The sequence below is a fragment of the Cryptomeria japonica genome, chromosome 10, assembly GCF_030272615.1.
Source record: "Cryptomeria japonica chromosome 10, Sugi_1.0, whole genome shotgun sequence".
NCBI classification, from domain to species: Eukaryota; Viridiplantae; Streptophyta; class Pinopsida; order Cupressales; family Cupressaceae; genus Cryptomeria; species Cryptomeria japonica.
This window is the reverse complement of record NC_081414.1, coordinates 826804747-826830985: the sequence shown is the minus strand read 5'-3', so window position 1 is coordinate 826830985 and position 26239 is coordinate 826804747. Positions and strand designations below refer to the sequence as shown.

The 26239-nt window shown below is 34.0% G+C and overlaps 1 protein-coding gene across 1 annotated transcript; it reads right to left on the bottom strand.

The window, feature by feature from the left end:
- Positions 1-20410: 20410 nt before the first annotated feature.
- On the bottom strand, positions 20411-25281 carry LOC131076875 (cytochrome P450 734A6). Its single transcript, XM_058014219.2, has 5 exons — positions 24829-25281; positions 24400-24623; positions 22368-22609; positions 21598-21991; positions 20411-21113 (listed from the first exon to the last, which is right to left on the bottom strand). Exons 1-5 carry the CDS (start codon positions 25097-25099, stop codon positions 20688-20690), a joined length of 1557 nt encoding a protein of 518 aa, XP_057870202.2. The 5' UTR covers positions 25100-25281; the 3' UTR covers positions 20411-20687.
- Between the last annotated feature and the right edge of the window lie 958 nt (positions 25282-26239).

The window sequence follows — 26239 nt, the reverse complement described above, 5'->3', positions numbered from 1 at the left end:
AAGTACTATAGAAGAAGAAATGTGAATAAGAGAGGTATGGAAGACAAGAAAAAGAATGCAAAGCCATATGAGAAGGGTAAAGAAAAAGTTGAAGAGATCAAAGAACAAATGAAAAAGACTTGCATAAAGAAGAGTAGTGATGATGCAGAATGTGGGTCCACACTTGATTCTGATGCTGGAACCTCATCTAGTAACTAAGCTAAGGCTCCAGGCCTTAGGGGGAGATTTTGATGAAAATATTTTGAACCCCATGTTGAAGATTTGTACTTGGTTCTGTCAAGTTGCAAACACTTGTTTGGTGATTTTATAAAAGAGTTTTATGGTCCATAGAATATTTCCTAAATACTTGTTGGCATGCAAGGTAATTGGAAGAGTTAGGGTTAAGAGCATTTATTATACCTTAAATTCAGGTATGTAGTGGATAAAAGGCAAGTAAACCTTATATTTCTCAATTTGCATTCGAAGCGGAAGAGTAGTAGAGAAAAAAAGAGCAAAATTTCCAGAGATCCAGAGCGAATAGAAGATTCATCGTACAATCTTGCATCTAGTTGGGAGGTATTTATCGACTAACACTTTTTCAGTTTGAAGGTTGAAATTTTGATATGGCATCCTCTGGTGTTGCAACCTCATGGGTAGTTGATGTCACTGAAAGAGCTAGACCCATTTTTAAGAAGCATCCATGTAAGTCTATGGGAGATGATCTGAGTGGTGCTTTCTCATCCATTTTGTATGGAGTATTGCATGTGGAAGACATTAGGGCATACATCCATTGTAACACTAAAGAGCTTGGAAGTGCCCAAATGCTGAATTTATACACAAAGCATATGATTGATGGAATGGGTAACCTAAAACTTGAATTCAAGTCAATTGAGGAGAAGGGTTTCATGCAGTTTGTTCATGTTCTAGTGTTCGATGAGCTAGAGTGGTTTCAATACATTTTGAGAAGGATACATGATGAATTCATGTGGATTAAAAAACATTACAAGATTACTTGGAGTGAAATCAAGGCGGTAAATTATTTAAGATCAGTCGGTGAGGTGCCTACTCTAAGAAATGTCAAAAATCAGATGGTAACTGAGGCAACCGATTCACAATTTGATAGAAGATCAATGCCAATCCATGATATTGTTGAATATAATGTCTAATTTGCATATATCCTGATGGGTTACAAATTATATCAATCCAGCTAAGATAATTTAGTATCTGGTACAACTATCTATGTGGCTTATCAGATATTGAAAGAAGATAAAAAGTTTGATTTATGTGAAGAGCTTTGAAGAGAGATATTGAGCAACCTAAAGAAAATCAAGAAAGCTAAGAAGCATGTATTCAAATTCGGAACCTTGATTATATGTCTATATTTTTATTTTATGAATGAGATTCTGGGAGTTGGAAAGGTGCAGTGGGCCTATGACAGGTTGTTAGTAGTCCAAATCACAAAAACACTATATGGTCTTGGAGATGCTACAGTAAGGAATGGTATTCTTTGGGGATACTTCAAAAGATGATGCAAAGATATGAGAAAATTCCTAATGAGATTGTGGAGAAATAGGAAAATTCAATATACTTCATGGTTTGATACTAACCAATGTCTTAAGGAAGTTGCAGAACCGAGAACCTCATGGATCGTGCCCATGGGATATGAGGTTGAAGCACAAATTATTGATGCCTATTCTTAACATTTATTAAGAAAACCAGTGGATACATCTAAAGAAAAATTTGGGAATTACAAAGAAAAGAGCTTGGAATTACACTCCAAGTTCAAGATGCCCGAGATGCAGAGAAAAGTCAAGAAGGAAGTTGAGCAGCTGGTGGAAAATATGGGAATTACCAAAGAGGCAATTTGGAGAGCTAGGGAGAAGAATATTCTAAAAGAAGAAGATATGGTTAAGCTAAAGAAGGATAAACCAAAAGCTCACATTTAGAAACCAAACTAGCCAAAGGGTTTTACACCCTCATCCAGTGGTCAAAAACCTGTTAGTTCACCTAAGCCTCAAATCAAACCATCTAGTGAAGGTAAGAGGAAGTGAGGTCAATCTGGAGCAATCCCTGATGATGAAGAATAAACATAATCAGACGATGATGTCAAGGAAATAAAGAAAAGTGATAAAATCACTAGAATTGTTAGAGACAAATCATCTAGTGAGAAGCATCCCAACAAAAAGACTCTGTCAGATGACTCTGTTATGACTATTAGAAAGGTTATGGAAACCATCATCCAGGAAGGTAGCCTCAAACCTATTTCTAAGTATTATGAGTTATTGGATGATGCTAGGAAGAGAAAAATAGAAGAGGCAACCATTGAATATGTGAATAAATATAATAGAGCTATGATTGAGATAATGTTAGAGATTCCTTGAAGTTTATATGACATTTTAGACATTCAAGGAAAGAACAACTACAATAGAAGAGAAAAGGATAAGGAAATATATGGTGGTCCAACTCTGTCCTGAAATAGCCAAGGCAGAAGTTGACAAGAGTCTTGATGAAAATAAAGAAAAATTCAGAAGCAAGAAAAGAGTAAATAAAATTATGATTGGTAAAAATGACAAAGTTAGAAAAGAAACTGAACAATATTTGAGGGCAATTCTATTGGAAAATTAGTATGAGGTGATACCTAATAAACCTCATAAAGATGTTGAGAAATCAATCTTGGAAGAAGTTGAAGTTGAAGGAGATAGGGATGATAATCCTCTGGTCGATGACAAGAATGTAGACTTAGAGGAGAATACAGTTTAGGAGAAGTCACAAGTTAAGGTTGCAACTGAGGCAAGAGACACTGAGAATCTAGTAAAGGGGAAGAAGATATATGTAGAGGATCTAGAATTCACTCAAGGCCCCATCAACCTTACTTATTTGCACCCTATTTAGGTGCTTAAATTGGTCTGATTTTCTCAAGCCAAATACCGGGAAGATTTAGAAAAATCATGTTCAAAGAATAGTGAGTTGATCATGTTGGCATCTAGTGTATTGGAGAAACTTGTGCCTTCATTTCAGAAGGACTTATTAGATAACCCATCCAGTAATCTGAGAAGTCTAATCAATTCTACAGATAGTCATGTTCAATCATTTGAAAAATCTATTGAAGAGAAGGTCAGCAATAAATTCTATTCTAGAAGGTTTCAGACACTGAAGAATCTGGTTGCAGACGATAGAGTCACTCTAGATGTTGGTATAAAAGGCATTTAGGTTGCATTATCTAAGGGAGGAAATATCTATAAGTTATTTTTAAAGCTATCTAAGTTTACTCAAGATATTGAGAGTAAGATTAAAGTGCATGAGGATCAACTTGTCAAATTATCTCAGTCATTTAATCCATTATCAGTCTCCCTGAGTAGCCATGAAAAACAACTAGTATCTTTGCTTGAGAAAATTAGGAGTCTAAATCAGGAAAAGGAGAAAATAATTGGTTAAGTTAGTGAACTTAATAGCCTTATTACTCCTAAAATGGATATTATTCTTAGTGGTTTGGAAGATTCTCAAGTTGTCATGAAATCCTCAGAGCCATACGATCTAAGATCAGTAAAGGCACTTCCATACTTACTCAATGGACTCATAATTGTGATTGAAATTATTAAGAAGAGCTGGGATAGCCATCTAAACTCTCTATTCTTATGCAAATATCTTTCAATTTTTATAAGTGTGTACATATGTATGTAGCATTTTTGGTTTTTGGAACTCTACCTTTGCCATTGATGTCAAAGGGGGAGAGTAGATATATGAAAAATGTTGATCTTAGGGGGAGTCATTGACTTTTGGAGTTTGATAGTCAGATTTTTGGTGGTAGTGTATACATTTTGGTTTTGGTCTGGCACTTAGTCAATTTTTTACTAAGAGTTGCCCAAAATGCCAAAGGGGGAGATTGTTGGCAAGAGACATAGCACGTATGTTGATATTTTGTCACTGATGGCACCTCATATCATAATTTGCATCTGTAGTTCATGTTTTCATCATTCCAGAAGATTAAGTGAAGATTGCTTGAGTTGGGTGAGGTCTAGTAAGGAAGTAGGACATCCGACAAAATGATCAATGTTTTCATTGGTGGATTATTTTAGTTATGTATTTTTCTATATGGATTTTGGAGAAGGTTTGTGGACATGTAATATGTCTTATTCCAGGATTGTTTCCTCCAATAATGAGTTTCATATTAGTTGGGAGATCCGATAATCATGGTTTTGGTGTGGACAATGCATATCATCTATAACGTGTGGTAATTTAGTTCACGGATCTTGTAGATCAATTTTGGTAATTGTTTATGTGTTTGAGGATGATGAGATATCATTTAGGAAGTGTGTGGACATATTGTTCTTGTCTGCATGGGTGTTATGATAGGATTGAGCCAAATTTTACACATGTTTCATCCTTTGTGACATTTTCTTGAAGTCTACATGAGGTTGTGACTTAATTTGTGGTGCGGATATATAAGAAGAGTTTATTTTGATCATTTTAGCTTGTTGTTGATGTGAGTGATGGGTATGAGAGATTATGCACAATTTCACGTGTGCAAGTGTTAGATTTGTGCTTCGGATTATAGCGGAATATCAGTTCAGAGCAGTACAAGGATGTGCTATATGTTCTTAACTAGAACTATATCCAAGTATTTGTTGATGATACTTCATAGTTTAAACTTTATTGTAATCTCTTATAAACATTCTGTAAGGCAGTGAGCTTTTCAAGTTGTAGCCCTTGTAATTTGAGTAGTGAGCTCGAGGCAATGTGCTTGAATGCATGTGTGTTATCTTTTGTGATATTTATATACTTCTAACAGAGTATATTAATATTGTGGGTTAGAATCCCACCGTGTTGTTTCCCTTAACCGAGATTCCACATAAAAATCTTGTTATTATGGTGGTGGTGTCTGTTTTCTTTATGTCTTGCATCTATTTTTCTTTCAGTTGCTTCAAGTGGATTAAAAATTAGTTAATGAATGTTTAGTATTACATAACATCGATTCACCCCCCCCCCTCTCAATGTTCATTGATTCTAACATATGGCACAATGCGAGAAATTCCTAGCAAAGTTGAAAAAGTTAAGGGTTTATGATAGCCCCTTGGTTCATCATTTTTGTGGAATGACTAAAATCCATAAGCTGGTTATGGTTGGTAGACCCATTTTATCATACACTAGTTATCTTTTAGAGCCATTATCCAAGCTTTTGTATTATGTCCTCTTCTCTACTCTTTTGAGCCAAACTAACCATCTCATGAATTCCTTGTCTCTTCTTCATGATCTCTGTCTCCCTCGAGATTGCATTGTGTTCCCCTTTGATCTGTAGAATCTCTATATCTGAGAATTCCCACTTTTGTAGGAATTTTTACCTTAAAGACTTTGGTTTCTTCTTATTTTGTTGAACATAATCTCAACCCTTCATTAATCAATTTGATTATGAGACTTGCTAAGCTGGTTATTCACTACCATTTCTTGGAATTCAATGGTTCAATCAATAGACAGATCAAGGGTACCACTATGGGGAGAAACTTTGTTGTCATTTATGATACCCTGTTCCTCTATTATTTAGAATGTGAGGTTTGTTCAATTGTGGACACTTCTCACTTGATCTTCTATAAGAAATTTATTGATGATGCTTTTGGAATTTGGTTTGCTTTGGTGGATTCTCTTCATGAGTATTTTTCTACTTATCTCCTCATCTACCCTGAGATCAAAATCACCTCGTGCATCTCTACCTCTTCTACAGTGTTGTTGGACATCACTTTTTTCAAGGATCCTAAATTCTATGCCACTAGTTTTCTTTCTACTCAATGCTTCCAGAAGAAAAAAAATGTGTATCAATACATTCCTTTCAACTCCTGGCACCTTTTGCATCAGAAGTGATCCTTTGTTATCAGCGAGCTTCAACACTCCCTACTTCATGAATAAGATCTCTTTGGTTTTTAAGGTTGGAAAAGCTCCTATTTCAGAGACTGTGAGCTTGAGGATACCCCAAAAAGTTTCTAGTTCCATGCTTTCACAAAGTTCTTCCAAAAGAAAAACATGTGCTTCTGCATCATATTTTTGCTTCGAAGATCAAAAAAGGAGCTCCCTTATTTTCAAACTTGATTTTAAAACAATGACCCTATGAGTTGCCCTAAACCCTGAACTTTTTCGACTTTGCCAGGAAGTTCTTATGTTGCACCATATCCCTCATCCACATATTTGCTTCCCTTATCCTAGAAGACTTGGCTCTTTCATCATGCAAAGAAAATTCTCTTCTCGTTAATCTTCTATTCTCTTATTGTAATGCACTTTGCATATTCCTTGTTGTATTGCTCAGTCCCACGAACATGCAAAACGATGTTATTAAGTATGCTCTGACAGGATTAAGACTGAGATGGTGAGCTCTTGGGAAGGTCTTGGGGTGACCTTGGATAATTCTAAAAAGGAGCATAAGAGACTACTCTTTCTAGAATTACTAAGAGAGAACATTTCAAATTTTTGTCTACGTGTTAAGAAATTTTTCAAATTATTATTTTCTAAGCTTTCTAGATTTAGCCTTTTTGAGGAGAATTCCAATGCTTTCTTTTAGAAGTTTATTAGCTAGTGATGCATGAGTATCCCTGGTCAATGAGTAATCTTGCATCAACCAAAAATATTTATTTTCAATTTTATTCATATTCAGTCTCTGTCGCAGTTTCTGTGATTCTTTCGGCATTCTTCGACAATTGTTCATTTTTCGCTGCAAATCAGATTTTTGGCTTCCAGACTTGTCTTTGTTCCTTTTTCTTAATTTTTTAGTTTATTTGGACTCTTTTCCAGTAAGTTATCACTTTTGAAGTGTTTGTTTCTTGGTTCCTCACGTAGTTTGATCTTATCGGCTAGTTAGAGATTTATTCTTTTGCGGAGCACTTTCTTGACTTGTGGATCCAATTGGCACCACACATGATGTTCTTGGGCCCTTGGCCAACCTTCCTTGGTGGTCTTCACTTCATTCTTTTTTTTGGTAGAGGAGATATTGATACTTTGGGTCTGATCTATTGTACACATTTCATTTTCCTATCTTGGAGAATGTAATCTTTTGTGGCCAACTTGGATGTGTTTCAGATGCTATATATATTGTCATATCTAATTCTTAGGAGCATAGTAGAAAGATATGATGATATAGATTCTTGATTTGTGATTAGACCACCTCTTGGAGGTTCAGATAGATTGTAATCCAGAATGTATTATGTAACTAGGCCTATAAACCTGCATGTTCTCAAATAATTTATGATGAATCTATGATGTTGCAGATGTCTGATCTTGCATTTTCCCTATTTTGTATTGGTGCTTCTGTGACGTTACTCTTGCTACATGGTCTAGGTTGTTCTCTTTGAGTACCCTCCAAACCATGGCTACATCAGATGGTATCAAAGTTGGTTGCGAGCCTTGAGGCATTCCTTTGAGTGAATAGATTATCAATTTGAGGCAGGCTGCAAGTGTGCTCAATAAATCATTGACTGTGAGGAAATTGGAACTTTGCAGTTAGACCATTGAGCTGAGGTAGTTGCACTGGATCAAGGGAGGAGATATTACCAAGAAGGATGAACCCTAGAAGGGTAGAGCAGATGATGGAGGATTTCATAAATGAGATGAGGAATGAGATCTGAAACATTGGCTGGTTTGTGGAGGAATCTAGAATCAAATGAGGAGTATGAAGAGGTAGGGGAAGAGTTGGAGGTCGAAGAGGTTGAAATACCACCAAATGAGGGAGAATATATATTTCTTAGGGTGGTGGCACAAGTGAGTAAAATTCATAAAGTTAAGGTTTTTAAGTTTTCAGGTACATTGAATCTAAAAGACTTGATAGATTGGATTGGAGAGTTGGAGGACTACTTCAAGTTTGAATATATTAAAGATCCACAAAGGGTTAGGTTAGCACAAACTAATTTGAAAGGGTGTTCTTCTTTATAGTGGAGAGAGTTGCAAAGGGACAGAGTAGAGAATGGTGAGATGAAAATCACCCAATGGAGGTAAATGGTTGCAATATTGAAGGCTAAATTCATTCTGAGAAACTGTGAGTTGGATTTGTTCAAGAAGTTGTAGAACTTGAACTAGTGTGATATGAGTGTGAAAGAGTATACTGAGGAATTCTACAAGATGATGATAATCCAGACATCGAGAGATGGATAGGGAGAAGGTGGATGGATACATCAATTGACTTGGATTTAACATTTAGGATGAGATAAGTATGCTAAAGATTTATGCATTTGAGGAGGCTTACCAATATGCTCTAAAGGTAGAAGGTATAGTGAAAATAAGACAACAGAATAATCCTAAGAGAAGAGAGAAATATGCATCAAATAGAGGGTAGATGAGTGGAAATATGGAGAAGAAGACTACTGAAGAAGAATTAAAATCTAAATGAAGTAAATAACTAGATCAAAATGCACAAAGAAAAGGAAATGGAAGTAGTAGCAGGGAAATCTTGGGTAAATGTTTCAAGTGTGGAGACACCAGACATAGATCTTATGAGTGTTCCCAAGGATCTAGTAAGAAAGGAATGGCAAGGAATTTAATAGCACATGAAGATTAGGGAACCAAAGCTATAGATGAGAGTGTGGTAGAACCAGAGCAAGAAGAATCCCTTATGTTTAGAAGAGCCTTGATGGAGAAAAGCAGAGAGGAGACTGAACCTACACAAAGGAAGAATTTTTTTTGGACTGTATCCAAATCGGGAGGTAAGTGTTATAAGGTTATTGTGGATAGCATGGAAGTACTGATAATCTGGTATCTGAGGAAATGGTAGAGAAGCTTGGTTTGAAAAGGCTTGGACATCCTTGTCCTTATAAGGTGAGTTGGTTGAAAGATGATTGTGTGGTAGAGGTGAAAGAGAAGTGTTGGGTGAATTTTAATATTGGTCCTTATAAAGATGAAGTCTTGTGTGATGTCGTGTCTGTGAGTGCTTTTCATGGTTTTTTGGGTAGACCTTGGTAGTTTGATAGAAGAGCTATCTATGATTGTAGAAGAAACTTGATCACTATTGAGAAGGATGGGCAAAAGTTTACTTTGTCTTCTTTGAAGGAAAAGGAGAGGTATAGAATTTGAGTCTAGTGAAGAGTTGTTGTGCAGAGAAGCGGGATGCAGAGGATGGTATGGATTTGAAGAAGGACCTTGTTGATGGGTTTGATAGCAAGGTGGTACTGGATGGCAGTAAAGTTAGAATTATGGTGGCAGATAAGATGAATTTTGATAGAGGAAGTAAATCGGAATTGTAGGAAAGTGGTGGTAAGAGACAACGTGCAAGTGTGAAGCAAGGAAAGAGAGAAGAGAAGAAGAAATTTGAGAATCTAGTTGATGTATTAGAAGAGGTAAGAAGAAATAAATTTATAGACAAGGAAGATATTTGGATTAGGAATGAGCATGGGATCTATATCCTAAATCCTTTTTGATATTCATGAGTTCCCTCACATGGAACATATTTTTCAACCTGAGGTGTCTAATGCAAGAGCATCCTTGGTCGATGAGCAATCTTGTATCAACCAAAAATATTTGTTTTCAGTTTTGTTCTTGTTCGTTCTATGTTGCATCTTCTATGATTCTTTTGACATTCTCTAGCAGTTGTTCATTTTCCATTGTGGACCAAATTTTTGGCTTCCAGACTTGTTCCTTGTTCCTTGTTCCTTGTTCCTGATTTTTAGTTCATTTGGACTCTTTTCCGACAACTTATCCCTTCTGGACTATTTGTTTCTTGGTTCCCGGAGTAGTTTGAGATTATTGGCTAGTTGGAGATTTCTTCTCTTACAAAGTTCTTTCTTGACTTGCAGATGTAATTGGCACCACACACGATGTTCTTAGGCCCTTGGCTGACCTTCCTTGGTGTTCTGCACTTCATTCTTGTTCTAAGCAGAGGAGATCTTCACACTTTGGGTCTAACCTATTGTATGCATTTCATTTTTCTATCTTTGAGAATGTAATCTTTTGTGGTCAATCTGAATGTGTTTTGGATGCTATATATTATTGTATCTAATTCTTAGGAGCATTGTAGAAATATATTATGATATAGATTATTTATTTGTGATTAGAACACCTCTGAGAGGTCGGAATGGATTGTAATTCAGAATGTATTCTATAACTGGGCATTTAAGCATACATATTTGCTCGCATGCTGCTACATAATTTTAAAAAGCTCTTTATTAAATAAGTGAAACTAGTTTTAAATAGCTCTTTAAAACTAGTTTCACCTATTGAAGGTTCACCTTTGTAAACAAGTTTGCATCTTTATTAAAGAGCTGTTTAAAACATAGTTTCATTCTTCAATAAAATCGCTCCTACTTCAGTTCAACCAACATTAGAGTCATGTCAACCTTCTTTTTCTTTCAACCCAACATATCAATCATACCAATCACATCAACCCAACATTCAAACCCCTTTCAACCAAAATCAAACCTCTTTCAACCAAAATCAAACCCCTTTCAACCAAAATCAAACCCCATTCAACCAAAGTTCAAATCAATCATATCTACCCATCATTTCATCATCGAATAATGCAATTCCATAACCAATACAACAAATAACACAACTCTCAGGACCACAAATTATGTCAATACCAATTACACAATCAGTAAACTTGATCATTTGCCCATGTCTAGTAATGGCTCTTCCCATCAAGACTTTGCACCTCAAGTAGCCTCCATATTTTCTGCCATTTTATTATCCGTCGAAGTCACACAAGAGCAGTCCACACCATCTCTATTCAATAAAATAATCTCCCAAGGGCTATCCATAATAAAAATCCAATCTAATCCAAGTCATGATGCTAGTCCTTTCCATACTTTAGAAATCCAAGATCCAATGCCACCATATATTCCATTTCAAAGAAAACCCACTTTAGAGAGTCTCATTCAGAGTCATTTCTCATAAGGCCAAAGTGTTGAAACCTTCCAAAAATCTCCCATGCATATCCAAACTCCTTTCCCATGTCAAAAGGATAATCCAAAATTAGAAGAAATCGGTCATGAAACAAATCAAAATCCCACCAACCAAGAACAAACCTTCCCATCCTACCCAATTTTTGATCAGGATCCCACTGACCAAAAATCTTATGATGATCCCCCCATTATTTTGTCTCAAGAGCAAGATGTTCTTTCAAGTCTGATCAACATCCACCTCCTAAGAATTATCAAGACATCCTTTCCATCCTTCCTAATAATCTCTTTCCAAGTCAATATCAAGGTATTTCTTCACCTTCATGTCTTAAACAAGATCCCATTATTTCTCCAAATCCTTATCAAGATTCCTCCATCTCTTCATCACTATATCATAATCCTCCATAACCCTCACAAGAATTCCACTCATCAAATGAACTTATTATTTCTCCTAGTCCCCCTCATGATCCCAATCCCTCTAGTCCCCCTCATCAAGATTCCTCCATCTCATCATCACTATATCATAATCCTCCATATCCCTCACAAGAATTCCACTCATCAAATGAACTTATTATTTCTCCTAGTCCCCCTCATGATCCCAATCCCTCTACACAAGTTGTTCATGAACCCCTTATAAATGAAATCACCAATCCAGATCATACTGCAAAGAAAAATCTATCAACAACTATATGTGTGCCATCATCAAATGCCAATGTACTGACAAAAATAAGCATAGCACCAGTTAATGAGATCAATACCTGATTGGTTTCATCATCCTCTTCAAGTGCATCAATAAAAACAAACACAACATACGCTCATTTCACAACTTTGGAACTAGAATCTATTTGCCTCATACAATCACACTTGAAAGACTGGGGGCAAGAAGATCAACCACAATTGGATTGGTTTGAAAATAAGGAGGCTATAGCTAAATTCATGGGTGTCAGAGCTATATTTCCCTCTGATGGTCCACAAAATCCAAAATCTAAGGAAATCGACATTGGAGATTCCGAACATGAACACCCAGCTGAATATCTTATTGAAAAAGATAGATTTATCTAACTCTTTAAACAAAGACCAATGAACTATTACATAAAATTCATATCAACCCTATGAACAAAATGCACCTAAAAAGATATTACATCTAAGGGATGGGTTCATTTGCATATTTCTTTAGTGCATTACATTGCAGATCTCTATTTCAGAGTGCATCATAGTTGATTGCATATCATCATTGCACAACATATACCTGCATATCATTATCTTTCTCATATAGTTGAATCAATAAAAGAAGGCGATTATTTGAGTTGTTCACCTGTCTGTACTGAAAGGAGCAAAGGTTGTCTCATTTCCTAGATACTTGTTCATGAAGTTTTTAGGAAGCCTTAGGTCATTCATCTTCAATGTCGCCTTATGATTGATCTTTATCCATGGTTGTGTAGAGGTTTCACTATCGAGTCTTGTTACCCAGAATCTATCAATTATTGTTTCTCAAACATTAATCAATAGCTCTAAGTCATTACAAATACCTAGTTGGTCATGTGGCTAGTGAAAAATCCAATATTCTGCTTCACTGCCACTATAATTATCATACCCAAGTAGGTTTCATTACATACAAGTCAAGGAAAGAAAATAAAAGAAAAAAGTGCTATGCCCAAATCGATATCAAAATATCAAGGCAAATAAGCAGAGATATATATCTAAAATATCATGCATACAAGTGCAATAAAAGCTTGACTATGTGAACATGTGAGTAACTCGATTAGCGTTATGGATGCTTGTTGGAAATGGAGCAATATTCAACATATTACAGTGTATAACCTATAAGCATTTGATTGGCAGCGAGGCTCTATCCGGGATGCTTTTGAAGTTAGAATAGCTCACAGAGCTAGTCACATAAGATTCCAAGGATCTGTAATGGTTATAAGGGTAGGAATAAATTCAATTGCACACACATGGGCAAAAGAGGATCAAAGTTTCAAGAATTGATGGAGAAGTTTTCCACACTTCCATTCATAAATCTTGGTTACAAAGTGTGTTAGGTTGGATGGTCTAAGGTCTTCTGAGAATGGATTGAACTCCTATCTCTAAAATGTTTCGCACCTTTAATCCAATTAGTGCATTTCACAATGAAAGACACAAACAATCATCCTTGTGCAAATAATAATTGTATCTTCATCATGCATTTTGCATTAATATCTCATATCAAAAATTCATTGTCTCCATATGCATTGCCTAGATCATCATGTCATAATAGGTCTGCATATTGGGGGCATAACTGAAAAAATCCTAAAAATCAGATATAGTCCTTAAAAAATACTAAAAATTAGATAAAGTCCTAAAATAATCCTAAAAATCCAGATAAAGTCTTGAAAAAATTATAAAAATCATAAAAAGTCCTGAAAATATACCAAAAACATTCAAATACGATCCTGAAAAAATACCAAAAATGTCAAAAAACATAAATTCCAAAAACATCAAAAAATGAGTAAAAAAAACAACCAAAAAATAATCAAAAAGCACAAAGATCAACAAAAAACATTCAAATACGATCTCAAAAAATACCAAAAACATCGAAAAACATCAAACTCAAACAAAAACATCGAAAAATTCAAAATCAAACAAAAACATCGAAAAATTAAAAATACCAAAATCCAAAAACATCATAAAGCAATCAAAAATCCAAAAATAATATATTGATCATAATTCAAAATAAATTATCTTTTGCAAACAACAAGCATTTCAACTTACACAAAACACAAAATAAATTTAAACATTGAGCTTAATAAAACATGCATCAACAGACAAACTACCAAGCTAGTCTACAATTTAACCGATCAAAGCCTATCAGTCATCAACATCCTTATCAAACAACATGCCTTTACAGATACATTGTTCCTAAAACAAGTATCTATCAGATATCATGTCCTAAAGGATACATCGCTCCTACAATTGGCATCCTATCAAACAATCATCCTAGAAACACTTATCCTTGATAAGAAGATCAGTATGCTTGCTGCCTTGTATGGTCAAGTTTGTGTTATCTTTCATTGATTAATATTTTATCGATTTATGTTAGATCGCGTAGTATGATAGTCAAGGATATTCAAAAGTGACTAGAGGAGCTATGATGGGCATGATCCTTTTCTTTGTTTGTTATTTGTGGTGTGAACCAATGAAGTTCTGGGGAAATAGTTCCGGTGGGTGTCTGTGATTGGTACATTCATTTGGTAGGTATCCTATAAAAAAATTGAAGTTAGGGATATTTATGCTTATGACCACCACACATACCTCGACCCCTACAACTATTCCAAGAATGGAGGGTTCATTCTTTGTCTGCTTCATGTTTGTTTCTTGCAATGTGATATCTTTACATCTTGGATCCCTATACCCTGATGTACAAAGTTCTATTGATACATAATAAGGCTCAATGATGAAAATGTTGCACTAAAAAAAAATAAAGGCACAAAATTTTGTGATTCTATCATGAGTTTCATCATGCTGATTATCTCTTGAAATCATTCTCTCATCAAGTATCTTTTCTTGGATCAACCTTTTCAATTCTTTCTAATCATTCTTTCATCTAACATGATCTCTCTCATCACTTAATTCTAATCTTTTCATCTATAATTCTATCATTTTCTCGTATCAACTATTATATCTATCAATCAATTATTCCTCCACTTTCCTCATATTTCATCTTTCATCTAAGTTTCATTAATTAATTGTCTTTTACAAGATTAGTCCTTCCTAAAACCAAACACGATCATCTCTCAATTGTCTTATACAGGATGCATCCTTCCTAAAACCAGATGTTTTGATCATTTTTATCTTACATAGGATGTGTCCTTCCTGGAACCAAGCTTTATCTTTATCAGATCAATCTTATCAATCAAATCAATCTGATCAATCCTATCAATCAAACTGATCACATGTCTTGTTAATCAATCAAATCAATCATTCAATCAATCCACAAATAATTCTAACCATTCCTTCTATCCAATCAAATCCATTCATGTCATCATGTAATCATTCTTCATCTTTCATGTCTAGCATTCTGCTTCTTTGGAGAGATCATTCATGCCCTCAATGCACAAACAATCTCTCGAGGGGGCATCCTACCTCCATCACCTAGGCATACTAGGGCAAACCGGTAGAAGTTATCTTCATATAAGTCAAAATACTAAATGTTAAAGATGAGTATGGCCTTATGCACAAGAAGATAAAAAGTTTATAAAATAAAAGATTTATTTAAAAAGAAAGGAAATCAATGCCCAAATTGTGGCAGAGGAAAAGATCGGATATTAACGATAAAATTTGCATTGGAAGCTTATTAGGTACAAAAATGAAGAATTATAATTTGCAAAGATAAATGATTAAAGAGAGAGCAATGCAAAATAAAGAGAGAAGAGGGGTTGTTGCATAGGGATTAATAGACGATGACTACACCTAAATTGATAGAGGGAAAGAACAAATAAATTTGTAGATTGCAAATAAAAACATTGAGAGTGGAGTTGTGCTCAGAAGAGAAGAAGACAAAATGAAATTATGTGGAAGCATAGACAGATACAAACATTTTCTTTAATACAGATTAACAAGTAAACAAAGAGGATAACATGTGTTGAAATGTGGGTATATATGTTGCATAAAAAGGAGAAGTATTGAAGCCTACATTGGAAAAGAATTGGCTATGATATAATGAGAGGGCTTTTCAACTGCAAGGAAAGAACAAAGATATTTAGCAATTTGCATAAAAGTATGTGGGCATAGCTTGGGAGAGATACTTAGGTAGAAGACAATTCCAATAAGGTTTCTCTTATTTGGAATTTTTAATAGCATAAATCAAGAACATCAAGGGCGTTGGGTTAATCAAACACTACAAAAATAGAGGACAAAGCAAATTCAAATTCGCAAAATTGTAATTTCATGCTTTGATTAATGAAAATCGAATAAATAACTTTGTCATTGAGTTCTTAAATTTGGATTGATAAATTTCATTTAAAAAATTTAGGGTTTAAACTTTTTCAATGAATTACTAGCACCAAAGGAAAAAAGACTGAAAAAGATAACTAAAGAAATAGGGAGATTTAGCAAAAAAAACAATAAAATCTTTATTAAAGAGATGTTTAAAACTAGTTTCACCTATTGAAGGTTCATGATTGTTTTCAGTCAATCTTTGTTGCCTATGCGGTTTGAACATTTTGACTCAAGATTTTATAGGCGTGGAAATGATTATTTGTACTTTATGAGTGAACATTTTGGAATTCGTTGATAACTTTTGAGTGGTGCCAATCTAAAAAAAATCAATTTAGTCATAAATTATATTTGATAGTTGTCATCCATGTTGCAGTTTTCCACAAAATTAAATTCCAAAATTTGGTAAAAGAAAATAATGTTTTTGGTCAATCTTTGTTGCCTATGTAGTTTGAACATTTTGACTTGGGATTTTATAAACTGTTAATGTCAATATTCTCTCAATGTACCAATTATATCAATCCAAAGTTATTGAACTCCTATACTATTAAATTTTACAAATCAGTCTCAAAGCAAATCGAAGTAAATCGATTAAACCATTGACATTTTGCAAATTCTTTCAAATTTGCTTTCTTACGTGGAAGATGATCCTTATTTTTTCAAATTTTCCCTACCAAATGCAAAGTCTATTCTTCTTTTTTCCAAATTTTCTTGCTTAAATGGAATTCGATCCTTATTTTTTCAAATTTGTCCTGTCGGCATTTGGTAGGAACTTCACTGCAATGCAACTCTTGCTCATTTAAATATTGAATCAATTTTGTTTATATCAAATATGTAATCATTGTTTAGGGGAGAGTATCTACAAGTTGAACATGTTTCAATAATTGTGAAGGTACTTGTCATAATATGTTTCAATAATAGAATATATATTCTCATTATTATTTGGAATAAATAATTAAAAAATGTTGACCAATTATAGTTTAACTTAACATGTGTCATCAATACACAAAAGTGAATACAACTACTAATTATGTCATTTAAAAGTACACCAACCACTCTCAAATTTTAGGTGAACATTGAATATAAGTCAATCTAATTTATTGCAAATAGAAAATACATAAATTATTAGGCATTGGTTATGCAATCAACGAAAATGTCATCAATTGTATAAAAAGAAAAATGTGTGCATTGTAATTTCTCCTAATACAATTGACGTTTTAGATGGCCGCATAGCCAATTCCAAAATATTATGTACATGTCCCTCACATTTAATAGCTTGATTTTATGCAATCATCCAACCCTTTCTACAGAAACATAAAACATGTTTATTGTATTAAATACACACTTGATAATTTAAAATACGCACAAGGTATAGCTTCTCATCTTGACCAAAATAGAAAGAAAATTTCATGCACAACTTCTAATTCAAATATGCACAAGTATCACTATTAAAACAAAAATATACTAAGATTGTGAGAATAATTGCTTATGTGACGTATACTATATTCTAGCAATGAACTAATATTATGTTTCAAAGAACCAAATAGAAAGAAAAGGTTTTGAGATGCACAAAGTTAGTATGCACACATATCATAACTAAACGTTTTAAGTCTAAATAATATTGACAACTTGAAACTATATTTTTAAATTTAAGGAGATCCAAATAGAAATATTAATTGTTATAGAGATAACACTTAGAAAATGAATGTTATAAACAAGTCTATCAAAAAAAAAAAGTCATAAAAAGATATGAATCAATCTTTTCCAAGCAATTAAATACCTATATGAGAATATGTATTTCTTACCTATGAGAATATGCATTGCTTAACATCATAATTCCTATGACGAAATAAATAGAATGAATATAATTTTAATACATATGCATAGAATGTTTAAGTTACCCAGAAGTTATAAAGAATAATCGCATAGAGTTCACCTTGTAGTTTACTTATAAACAAGGTAATCAATCTATCTTTAAGATATACCTCCAATGTATCATAGTGAAGATCAAAGAATTTTTTTGTTTGTAAAATATATTATTAATTAAATAACCCTGTAATAATGTAATGATAGTGTATAACAAATACATAGTAGAAGTTCATCTCTAAAACTATGACCTAGTAGAAAGCATTAATCTATCATACTGGGATATGGGATAAGCTCAAAAACTAAAAGCACACGTTTGAGTTTAGACATATGTTATGAACATGTATGAACTTTAAATTAAACAAGCTATGACATATCGATACTATCTTTAACTCAAAACAATATTAAATAGCTTATAATATTTCAACTTGTTAGGATGATTGTTATATTGTCTATCAGTTATTACGGTGGGTGCAAGTAGTTGAGTCTCACTTTTGGGCAAAAAGTGGAAGTGTTTTCCCTATTTTTTGAATTTTATGTCGATTGATGTCAAAATTTGAGGTATGTAGAGATTGAATCTGAAAAAACTTTAGTAATAGAAAATGTATTGTTTGGAGTCTAATTTTCAAATATGTAATTTAATTCAATACCCACATGGTAGAAAAAAATTTTAGTAGGCATTTTTTAAAACCACTTTTTTAAAATGCATGTTTCAGGACCATACCACACATGTGTACGACCACCATATTTTGACATAAATAAATGAATGTTTGCAAATCCTTCTGGGAAAAGATACCTAAGACACCAAATATTGATGAGAATATTTTTTCTTATTTTTTTATTCAATATATTTTTTTTAATTAATTTTTAATTCACTATAAAGTACATTTTCAAAACATCTAGTGTACGACCACCATAATTTGATGAAAATTTCATATTTTTTCATTTTTCATTTTTTAATCTTCAAAATAATTGTATGTAGATTGATGTCATATAATTTATTTTCAAAAAAACCTAAAAAAATAAAAGTTATTAAAGTTTTACTAAACCTCACAATTTTACATTTAGGTACCACTTTTGATTAATAAATACTGCAAAAATAGTAAAACTAATCATATCACTATGAAATTTACATTTTTTAAATTAGGATTGTGAGAACTCTAATGGGTTTTTGTTTCATCAAAAAATATGATAACGAAGACCTTCAAAAAATTACGGCAAGGCAAAAATATAGTATTCCAGTGCCTTAGCCATTTTTTTGGAGGTCCAAGCATAGGCTTTGTCCCACCAAGCCTAACTCGAAGCCAAAATCGAGGCATAGGTGTGTTTCCCGCTCCATATTTATGAAACGGGCGCCCGTTATTTAAAATTCAAAAAATGGGCACCCATTTTGAAATTTATAGTACTTTAAGAAACGTTTGCCCATTTTTAGAAACGGGTACATTTTTTTAGAAACGGGACCCGTATTTATAAACGTGTGCCCATTTCTAAAAATCGTTCACTCGTTTCTCTACGGTGGTCTGATCCTAAACGGGCACCTATTTTATTTTTATGGGTCGGGGCTCCGAAGCTAAATGGGTGTCCGTTTCTTAAAAAATAGGCACTCATTTCTAGGGGCAAACTTTTTTGCTTGCAGACTTTTGCGGAATTGGGACCCAACTTCTTGCACCCACCCATTATTTGTGTACCTACAAAAAAATCAAATTTGATAGAAATGTAGCATTATAACTAAAAAATGTCTATAGGCACCCTATTATTCTTTTATAGTTCTAGAGGCAACAAAATGGGATAATGTTAAAATACGACTAAAAAAATCAATAATATTTTACTATTTAAACCACTCAACAATTAAACCAAAATCTAGAACATTTTAAAAGTTATCATTCCTACCTAAAATCCAAGGAGATGAAACCAAACTTGCATGAGTTCATTCTAGATGATGTGTTTGTAAATATATAAAAATATATTAAAACTAATCCTTACACATTTCTATCCTTTTTGTTTATTTTATGTTTCTTTATTTGTTTTCATTGTCTCAATCTTTTTTTTTGTTCTCATATTGTAAAGGTTCATTTTAATTTTGAATTTGGTTCCCTTCCTTTCATACCTATCATCCTCTACCCTATACCCTCTTATATTGAGAGTTTTTCCTCTACTACTAATTTGTCATTTCTATCTTCTTTGGCTACCTTATCATGATGATGGATCAGGAAGTTCGATCTGAAACTTTGTTGACAAAAATTAAACACAACTGAATCCATAAATTTGTTTATATCTTTAATATGGATTGTGAAAACTATATGATGTTAGCATTCAACTTATGTTCACTTTTTGTATGCATTAAAGCTATGATTTTATATAATGTACTTATGTAGATCTAGTGCTCATAAAATTGTACTGACAGTTGCACCTCTATAGGTGCTTCTTGACCATTGGGTTAATGCCCCTTACATGATTGTTAGAGTCCCAACCCCTAATCCCTCCCTACCTTGTGGGTACAAATTATGAATAAACATTCTCAACCTAAAGGTTCCAAAGATCACGCTACTCATAGATGGTCTCAGCCCTCCCACCCACCTTCTATCTCTCCTAATGGAGGTGGTCCTCCTAGCTAACCATATTTTAATAAGTTCCATTTTTATTTTGAACATCTCCCATAATCGTTAATTTTTATCATGTTCTCATTTAATATCGATTATCATTCTTCATAAGAAAACATACTTAAATAGTAAATAGCAAAATCAACTATAACTTATTTGTCTATAAAACAAATTAATCACAGTCCATGGCATTTGGGTTTATAATTCAAAGGTCTATAGGATTTCATATTACCCCTTTCCGTTCCATAAATTAGGAAACAGTATTACAACATGTCGAGAGCTCGTGATTTTTCCCAGGACTTCTGATTTGAGATGCTATTCGAGATCGATAAATACTGTAACATATTGAAACGACACTTAAAATTTCAATAATAGAGGAGTTTCTAGGCAATACTGTTCTCAAACTTTAGTCTACGTGGAAGATAACCTGAGCTCCGTATTGAGGTCGTAGAGTGAGAAATTGCAAAGGAGCATGAGTATAAGAAGGTGAAGTGACAAAAGAAAACTTTTGTAGAATCATAGCCAGCACTAATTTTGCTTCCAACAAGGCAAAATTCTGACCCACACAGATTGTTGGACCTAATCCAAAGGGCATGAATGCCATTGGATGTTTTGTAGCCTTCGCAATTCCTTCGCTAAATCGCCCTGGGTCAAAATCATTGGCATTATTTCCCCACAAAGCAGGATCATGGTGGATTGCAAGGATCGGAAGCACAAGTTGGGTGCCTGCAGGAATTGATAGCCTTCCAAGTTTCATTGGCTCACATGCCTGTCGCAAGAGGAACACTGCAGGTGGATAAAGTCTCAAGGCCTCATTTATGATCATTCCCACCTACAAAACATTCATATAATATTTTGTGAGACAAACCCAAAATACGCTTTTGAATTCGAATGCCAGTGTTTGTTCAAATATGATTGTTATTACTTGTTAAATTGGGTATTGCTTCCCATTACCTTCTGTGAATAAATTTTGCTAAGATAATTTGAGTAGATTTGAAAAATATCTCTCCTTTTTGTTTCACTTATTAGACGAATTGCTTACCCACTCCAAACTAATAGCTTGACCTTCTTTAATATCATTGTACATTGGCGATTGAATTCTGTTTCCTATATATTTAAATTTACAGTAACTGAATCTATGTTTCTCTGAGGATGTCAGCAGGTACCTCATGCACAGGGGAAAGTACTGAGGCTTTAGTCAAACTTAGTTTGTAAAAGCTAGCAAATGCGCCTTACTGTAATTTTCTATTTTACTAATGTTAAAATACTTCATGGTATTGACATGGATATTTGGGTCTGCGTTAGATGGTCCTTACAATTTTGAGGCGGCTTAAGCTGCCTGCATCTGGATAATTGTTTCTCCCACATATTTCCAGTACCTCTCTGCGACCTCTCTCTTGCCAATCTTGATGTATGCCCAGCAATATTATAGCCCATGTCAAGAGGACTGAGGTCGTTTCATGGCCGGCAAAGTAGAAAGTCTTACATTCATCAATGATTTCCTCTGTACTCAGGCTCGCATTACGTTTTACATTGACTCCCACCTGCTCCCTGTTCTGAGACATCATAAAACCAAGCAGATCCGCACCATAGCTACCTGTTTTTTCAATCCCAGCAGTCTTTTCCCTGGCATCTATAACTTGTCTTAAGGATGATCTTATTTCTTTCTCCAAGTTCCAACGTTGCCTATTCTTTGTAGTGGGCAGAAACCTGATGATAGGAATCACTCTCAGACATTACATACCAATGTAAACCAAAAAAAGCTATAGGTTCTGCATACTTCAGAATATGAAGAAAGCCTCCCAAAGTACAAAGGCATTCATCCTATTGAATAAAATGTCTTCTCAAGATAATATTCATAAACATAATTCTTGAAGGACAAATACATTTTGAGAGGGAAGATATAGCTGAAAAAAAAGTGGCACTTCCAAGTTAAAGACAAATATTGGAAAATCTTTCCAGCGACTGTTTCAAGGAAAAACATAAAGGGACAGAGACATGAACACTCTCAAATCAAAATAGTCATTGCATTCCTAGGTAACTTAAGATGGGTAAATTGTACTTTCACAAAACACAAGTTTGTCACCTGAAACCTGGAATATAAACAGTGCGAAATAGTTCAGATGTAAGAATCATCTGCTTGACCTGCATATCAAAGATATGCTTTCCCTCTGAAAAACTGCTGCCAAATGCTGTGCTCGCAATAACATCTGCTGTGAGATCACGAAACTCCCCCAGCACTTCAATTTCTGATGCACCTGACTGTACCGATTTACTCCATTTATCCAGCATATTGCCACTGCTTTTCACAATTGTTGGAATCATACCCTGTAATTAGTAATTACAGAACTAGTTATTCAAAATATGACAGAACGTGTCTTCCTATGAATTTCTGAATATAAATATCAAAATAGAGAAAATAAAATAATTCTACAGATGGTATCTAACAGATTAGGTTATTTTTTTGCAGAGTCATGTATCAGGAATATATTTAGGGTAAAAGTAACTTCTACAGATAGGAGCAGAAAATCTGTATTCAAAAAGCATCAGTCAAGACATCTCAGTAGTATGTCAATTCAAGAGAACTAGGTATACTCTCCACTGGCCAGTAGATTAAATAAAATTAATTCATAATATTATTTTACTCCATTCGTCCAACATATTGGCATTTCTTTAGCACTTAAAGTTCTGATGCAGCTGACAATATCAATTTGCTCCATTCATCCTAACAAACTGGCACTGCTATTCACAATTTTTAGAATCACACTCTGTAATTACAATATATAAGTTTCTTGTATGGCATTAAATTTCTTCCTATGAAATTCTGAATATGAACTTCAAAATAGAGAAACACTTATAAAATAATCTGCGTAGCTTCTAACAGGTAAGGGTTTTTTTTTTTGGCAGAGTCGTGTATCTGGAATATATTTAAGATATAACTTCTATAGATCGGCTCACAATATCGGTATTCAAAAAGCAACAGTCAAGACATCTCAGTAGTATCTCAATTAAAGAGAACTAGATCTACTCTCCACTCTTCTGCTTGCAAAGAATTCTCACAAGGTCAATAGTTAAAAAGTTTTGAACACGCTGAAACCTTGGGCTTAACACCACACAGAATCTTACCGAGGCGGTAAGATTCTACTCTGTCAAATTGACCAGGTGTTGCACTCAGATATAACCCTTCATTAAAGGTATGCCAATCCAGGGCAGCAGGGGCATGGGTTTTCTCACTGAGTTAATTTTTCTATCATATTGAACTTAATATATCTGATTTTTACATTATATTAGTATTTATACTTGTTGTTTCTGAATTAGATTGAGTGATATCAATGTTTCTAATCACATTATATGATCCATCAACAGAATGATAGTAGAGAGTTCAATAGAAAGAAAATTGGTATGACCAGGATAATAGTAGAGAGTTCAATAGGAAGATAATTGGTCTTAAATCTTATGACCTTACAGTAGACATCTTCTAGAATGGCTTAAGATTCGACACTAGAATCTCCTCGAATATGATTTTTAACTTTCAGGTTCATGACTCAAACTCTGACCACTATTTCTTATGACGCCCAACTGCAAAATTTGGCCATGGAGACATATTCCGTGGAGGCACTACTTGTCCTTGCGATTACTTATAAACAGAGGAATCACCCTGGCTCTGCAAATAGTAAAGGCCCAATAATCCGCTCATGGATGCTTGGATAGAGGGTTTTATCCTTCTTGATCTAGGTTAGCAGAAATCAGAAACAGAATTTTAAAAAATTATGCAAAGAGATAGTATAAATATAAATATAAATATATTATTTATTTATATATATATATATATATATATATCAATTATTTATGAAAAAAGAAATCAATATTATTATAATGAATTATATATTCAAATTAAACAATTTTATTATAATCATCTTAAAAATTAATATTAATTATATAATAAACAACCTCAAACAATTAATCCCCTTGAAACATTAAGAAGATTGATGTCAAAAGTACATCTATGGTTATTTATTAGTAGGAACTTTATAGATTTCTCTCTAAAAAGACTGATTTATATATTATATAATATTGGTCCTAATTTAAGACATAAACAGAGACGTCCAGTGCCTTACCTTCAACAGATCCATATGGAAAGCAGGATTGATGATTCTTCTGTGCTGAGCCCATTTCTCACCTTTCAACCCCACAAGTCCCTGTCCAACCAGTTGCCTTGAAAGGGGATTATCTGGAGGCTTTGGATAGTTGCCAAATTTAGTGGACAATATCTCCCTAATAAGCTCAGGGTGGGGAACAACCAACCTGGGATTCGGCCCAAACCAGAAAATAAAATCCTGACCTATATCACATGTAAAAAATTTATCAATCAATACGGTCTTCAGAATTCTTTATCTTCTTCTTAATCACTCACTATTCTTCTTAATCAGCCACTATTCTAAGTTCTAACAGCACCCAAGTCTAACGATCAATGGTGCTAAGCAGGAATTCTAATAATATGATTAATGAAATACCAGATGCTTAAACAAAATGCAGAATAAGTGTACCGTAGGTTTTGGCCCACTGATGTAAATGGGGAAGAACTCGAGGGAGTATGTCATGTGAGAGTGGCATGGGTTTGGATTTCTGCTCATCGATTATTCTGGTTATATCTGTAGAATTCCCATAGAATAGTCTGTATGGAGGGCCCCTGATTCCTTGGGCTTCAAAGTACTTTTTCAGTTGCAGAGGCTTCCACCATATCGTTGTTGCAATCTTGAGCAGAAACCAAACTAAACCAGCACAAACAGCCGCCAAACCCCAAAACACCCACTCCATATTCCAGATGTTGCCAATACCCAGTAATTATTTGGTTCTGAAAGCTTCAGATTTGCTTTAACTGTCTACCAAGTGTAGGATCCCTCGTGTTCTTTTTATATCTGCATAAATAAAATGATCTATTCAGTGAGTGGACGACGATAAATCAATGTAAGTAACTTCAACGAGCCTCACAGTCAAGAGATGACTACTTTGATCAGTTTTAAGTGGACAGAAATAATTGATGAGGAACTAATTCTTCTAGATCTTGCCTTGTGGAGAGTTTTTCACAATTTTAAGTTATAATAATTTATATATTTTGTATTCTCGAATTTTAATGGATGTTAAGTTTAAATTAGTATTGAGAGAGTATTTTCATTACAAATAATCAAATAAAGATAAATGTTTGGGATCATGTGTAATCGTTAATTTTATTTATTAATTCTTTAATTGCTAATTGTCTGGAAATAATAAATTTGAGTGATGGTGTATTCATTATGTATCTATAGGTGCATCATGAAATGCTAGATAAATGCCTTGGGCTGAGTAACAGGTTGAAAGCTTAGTTGCATGTTAAGGACATTATCCAGAGGATCTTCAATATTACTGGAGGAAGTACTAGCTTCCATCACTTTCTTCTCTTCTCTTTTTTCCTCATGCTTTTCCTTTTCCTTAGCCTCTTCAATATTCTCATCTTTTGTTTCCTATTTTTCTTCTTGGTCACTCTACTTTCCTTCATCCTCCCTTTTCACTCTTAGTTCCTTTCTTATTATTGTCTTTTGATTCCTTGTTGTAAGATATCTCTTCCTTAAGAATATCAAAACTGATTGTTCTATCAATTTGCTCATCCTTAGTTAAAGTTTATGTGATCTCTAGAGGGGAAAGGGATGTTTCATCCATAACAATATCATTAGTTGTAGGTGTCTCATGTTGCACAAGGGCGTTATCATTCTTGTGAGACAACAATACAATCTTATTTGCCATATCTTGCAAGGCTTCAACAATCTCCTTCTGTAACTTCTCAAATACCTCCTTGTCTCTTCCTATTAGAATGTCTTCCCTTCACTTTGATTTGAGCTCATTTGAGTAGACTTGTTTTAATGTAGCTTAGTTTGCTTCAAAGAATCCTTCACCTACTATCTGTAGAGCATGTTGCTTAAT

Coding starts and splice junctions, on each gene's coding strand:
- LOC131076875 (XM_058014219.2), bottom strand. CDS start 25,099: ATGGAGTGGGTGTTTTGGGGTTTGGCGGCTGTTTGTGCTGGTTTAGTT. Junction 22,610..24,399: donor TCCATATGGATCTGTTGAAG/GTAAGGCACTGG, acceptor TACTAATTACAG/GGTATGATTCCAACAATTGT. Junction 21,992..22,367: donor GTTTATATTCCAGGTTTCAG/GTGACAAACTTG, acceptor TCCTATCATCAG/GTTTCTGCCCACTACAAAGA.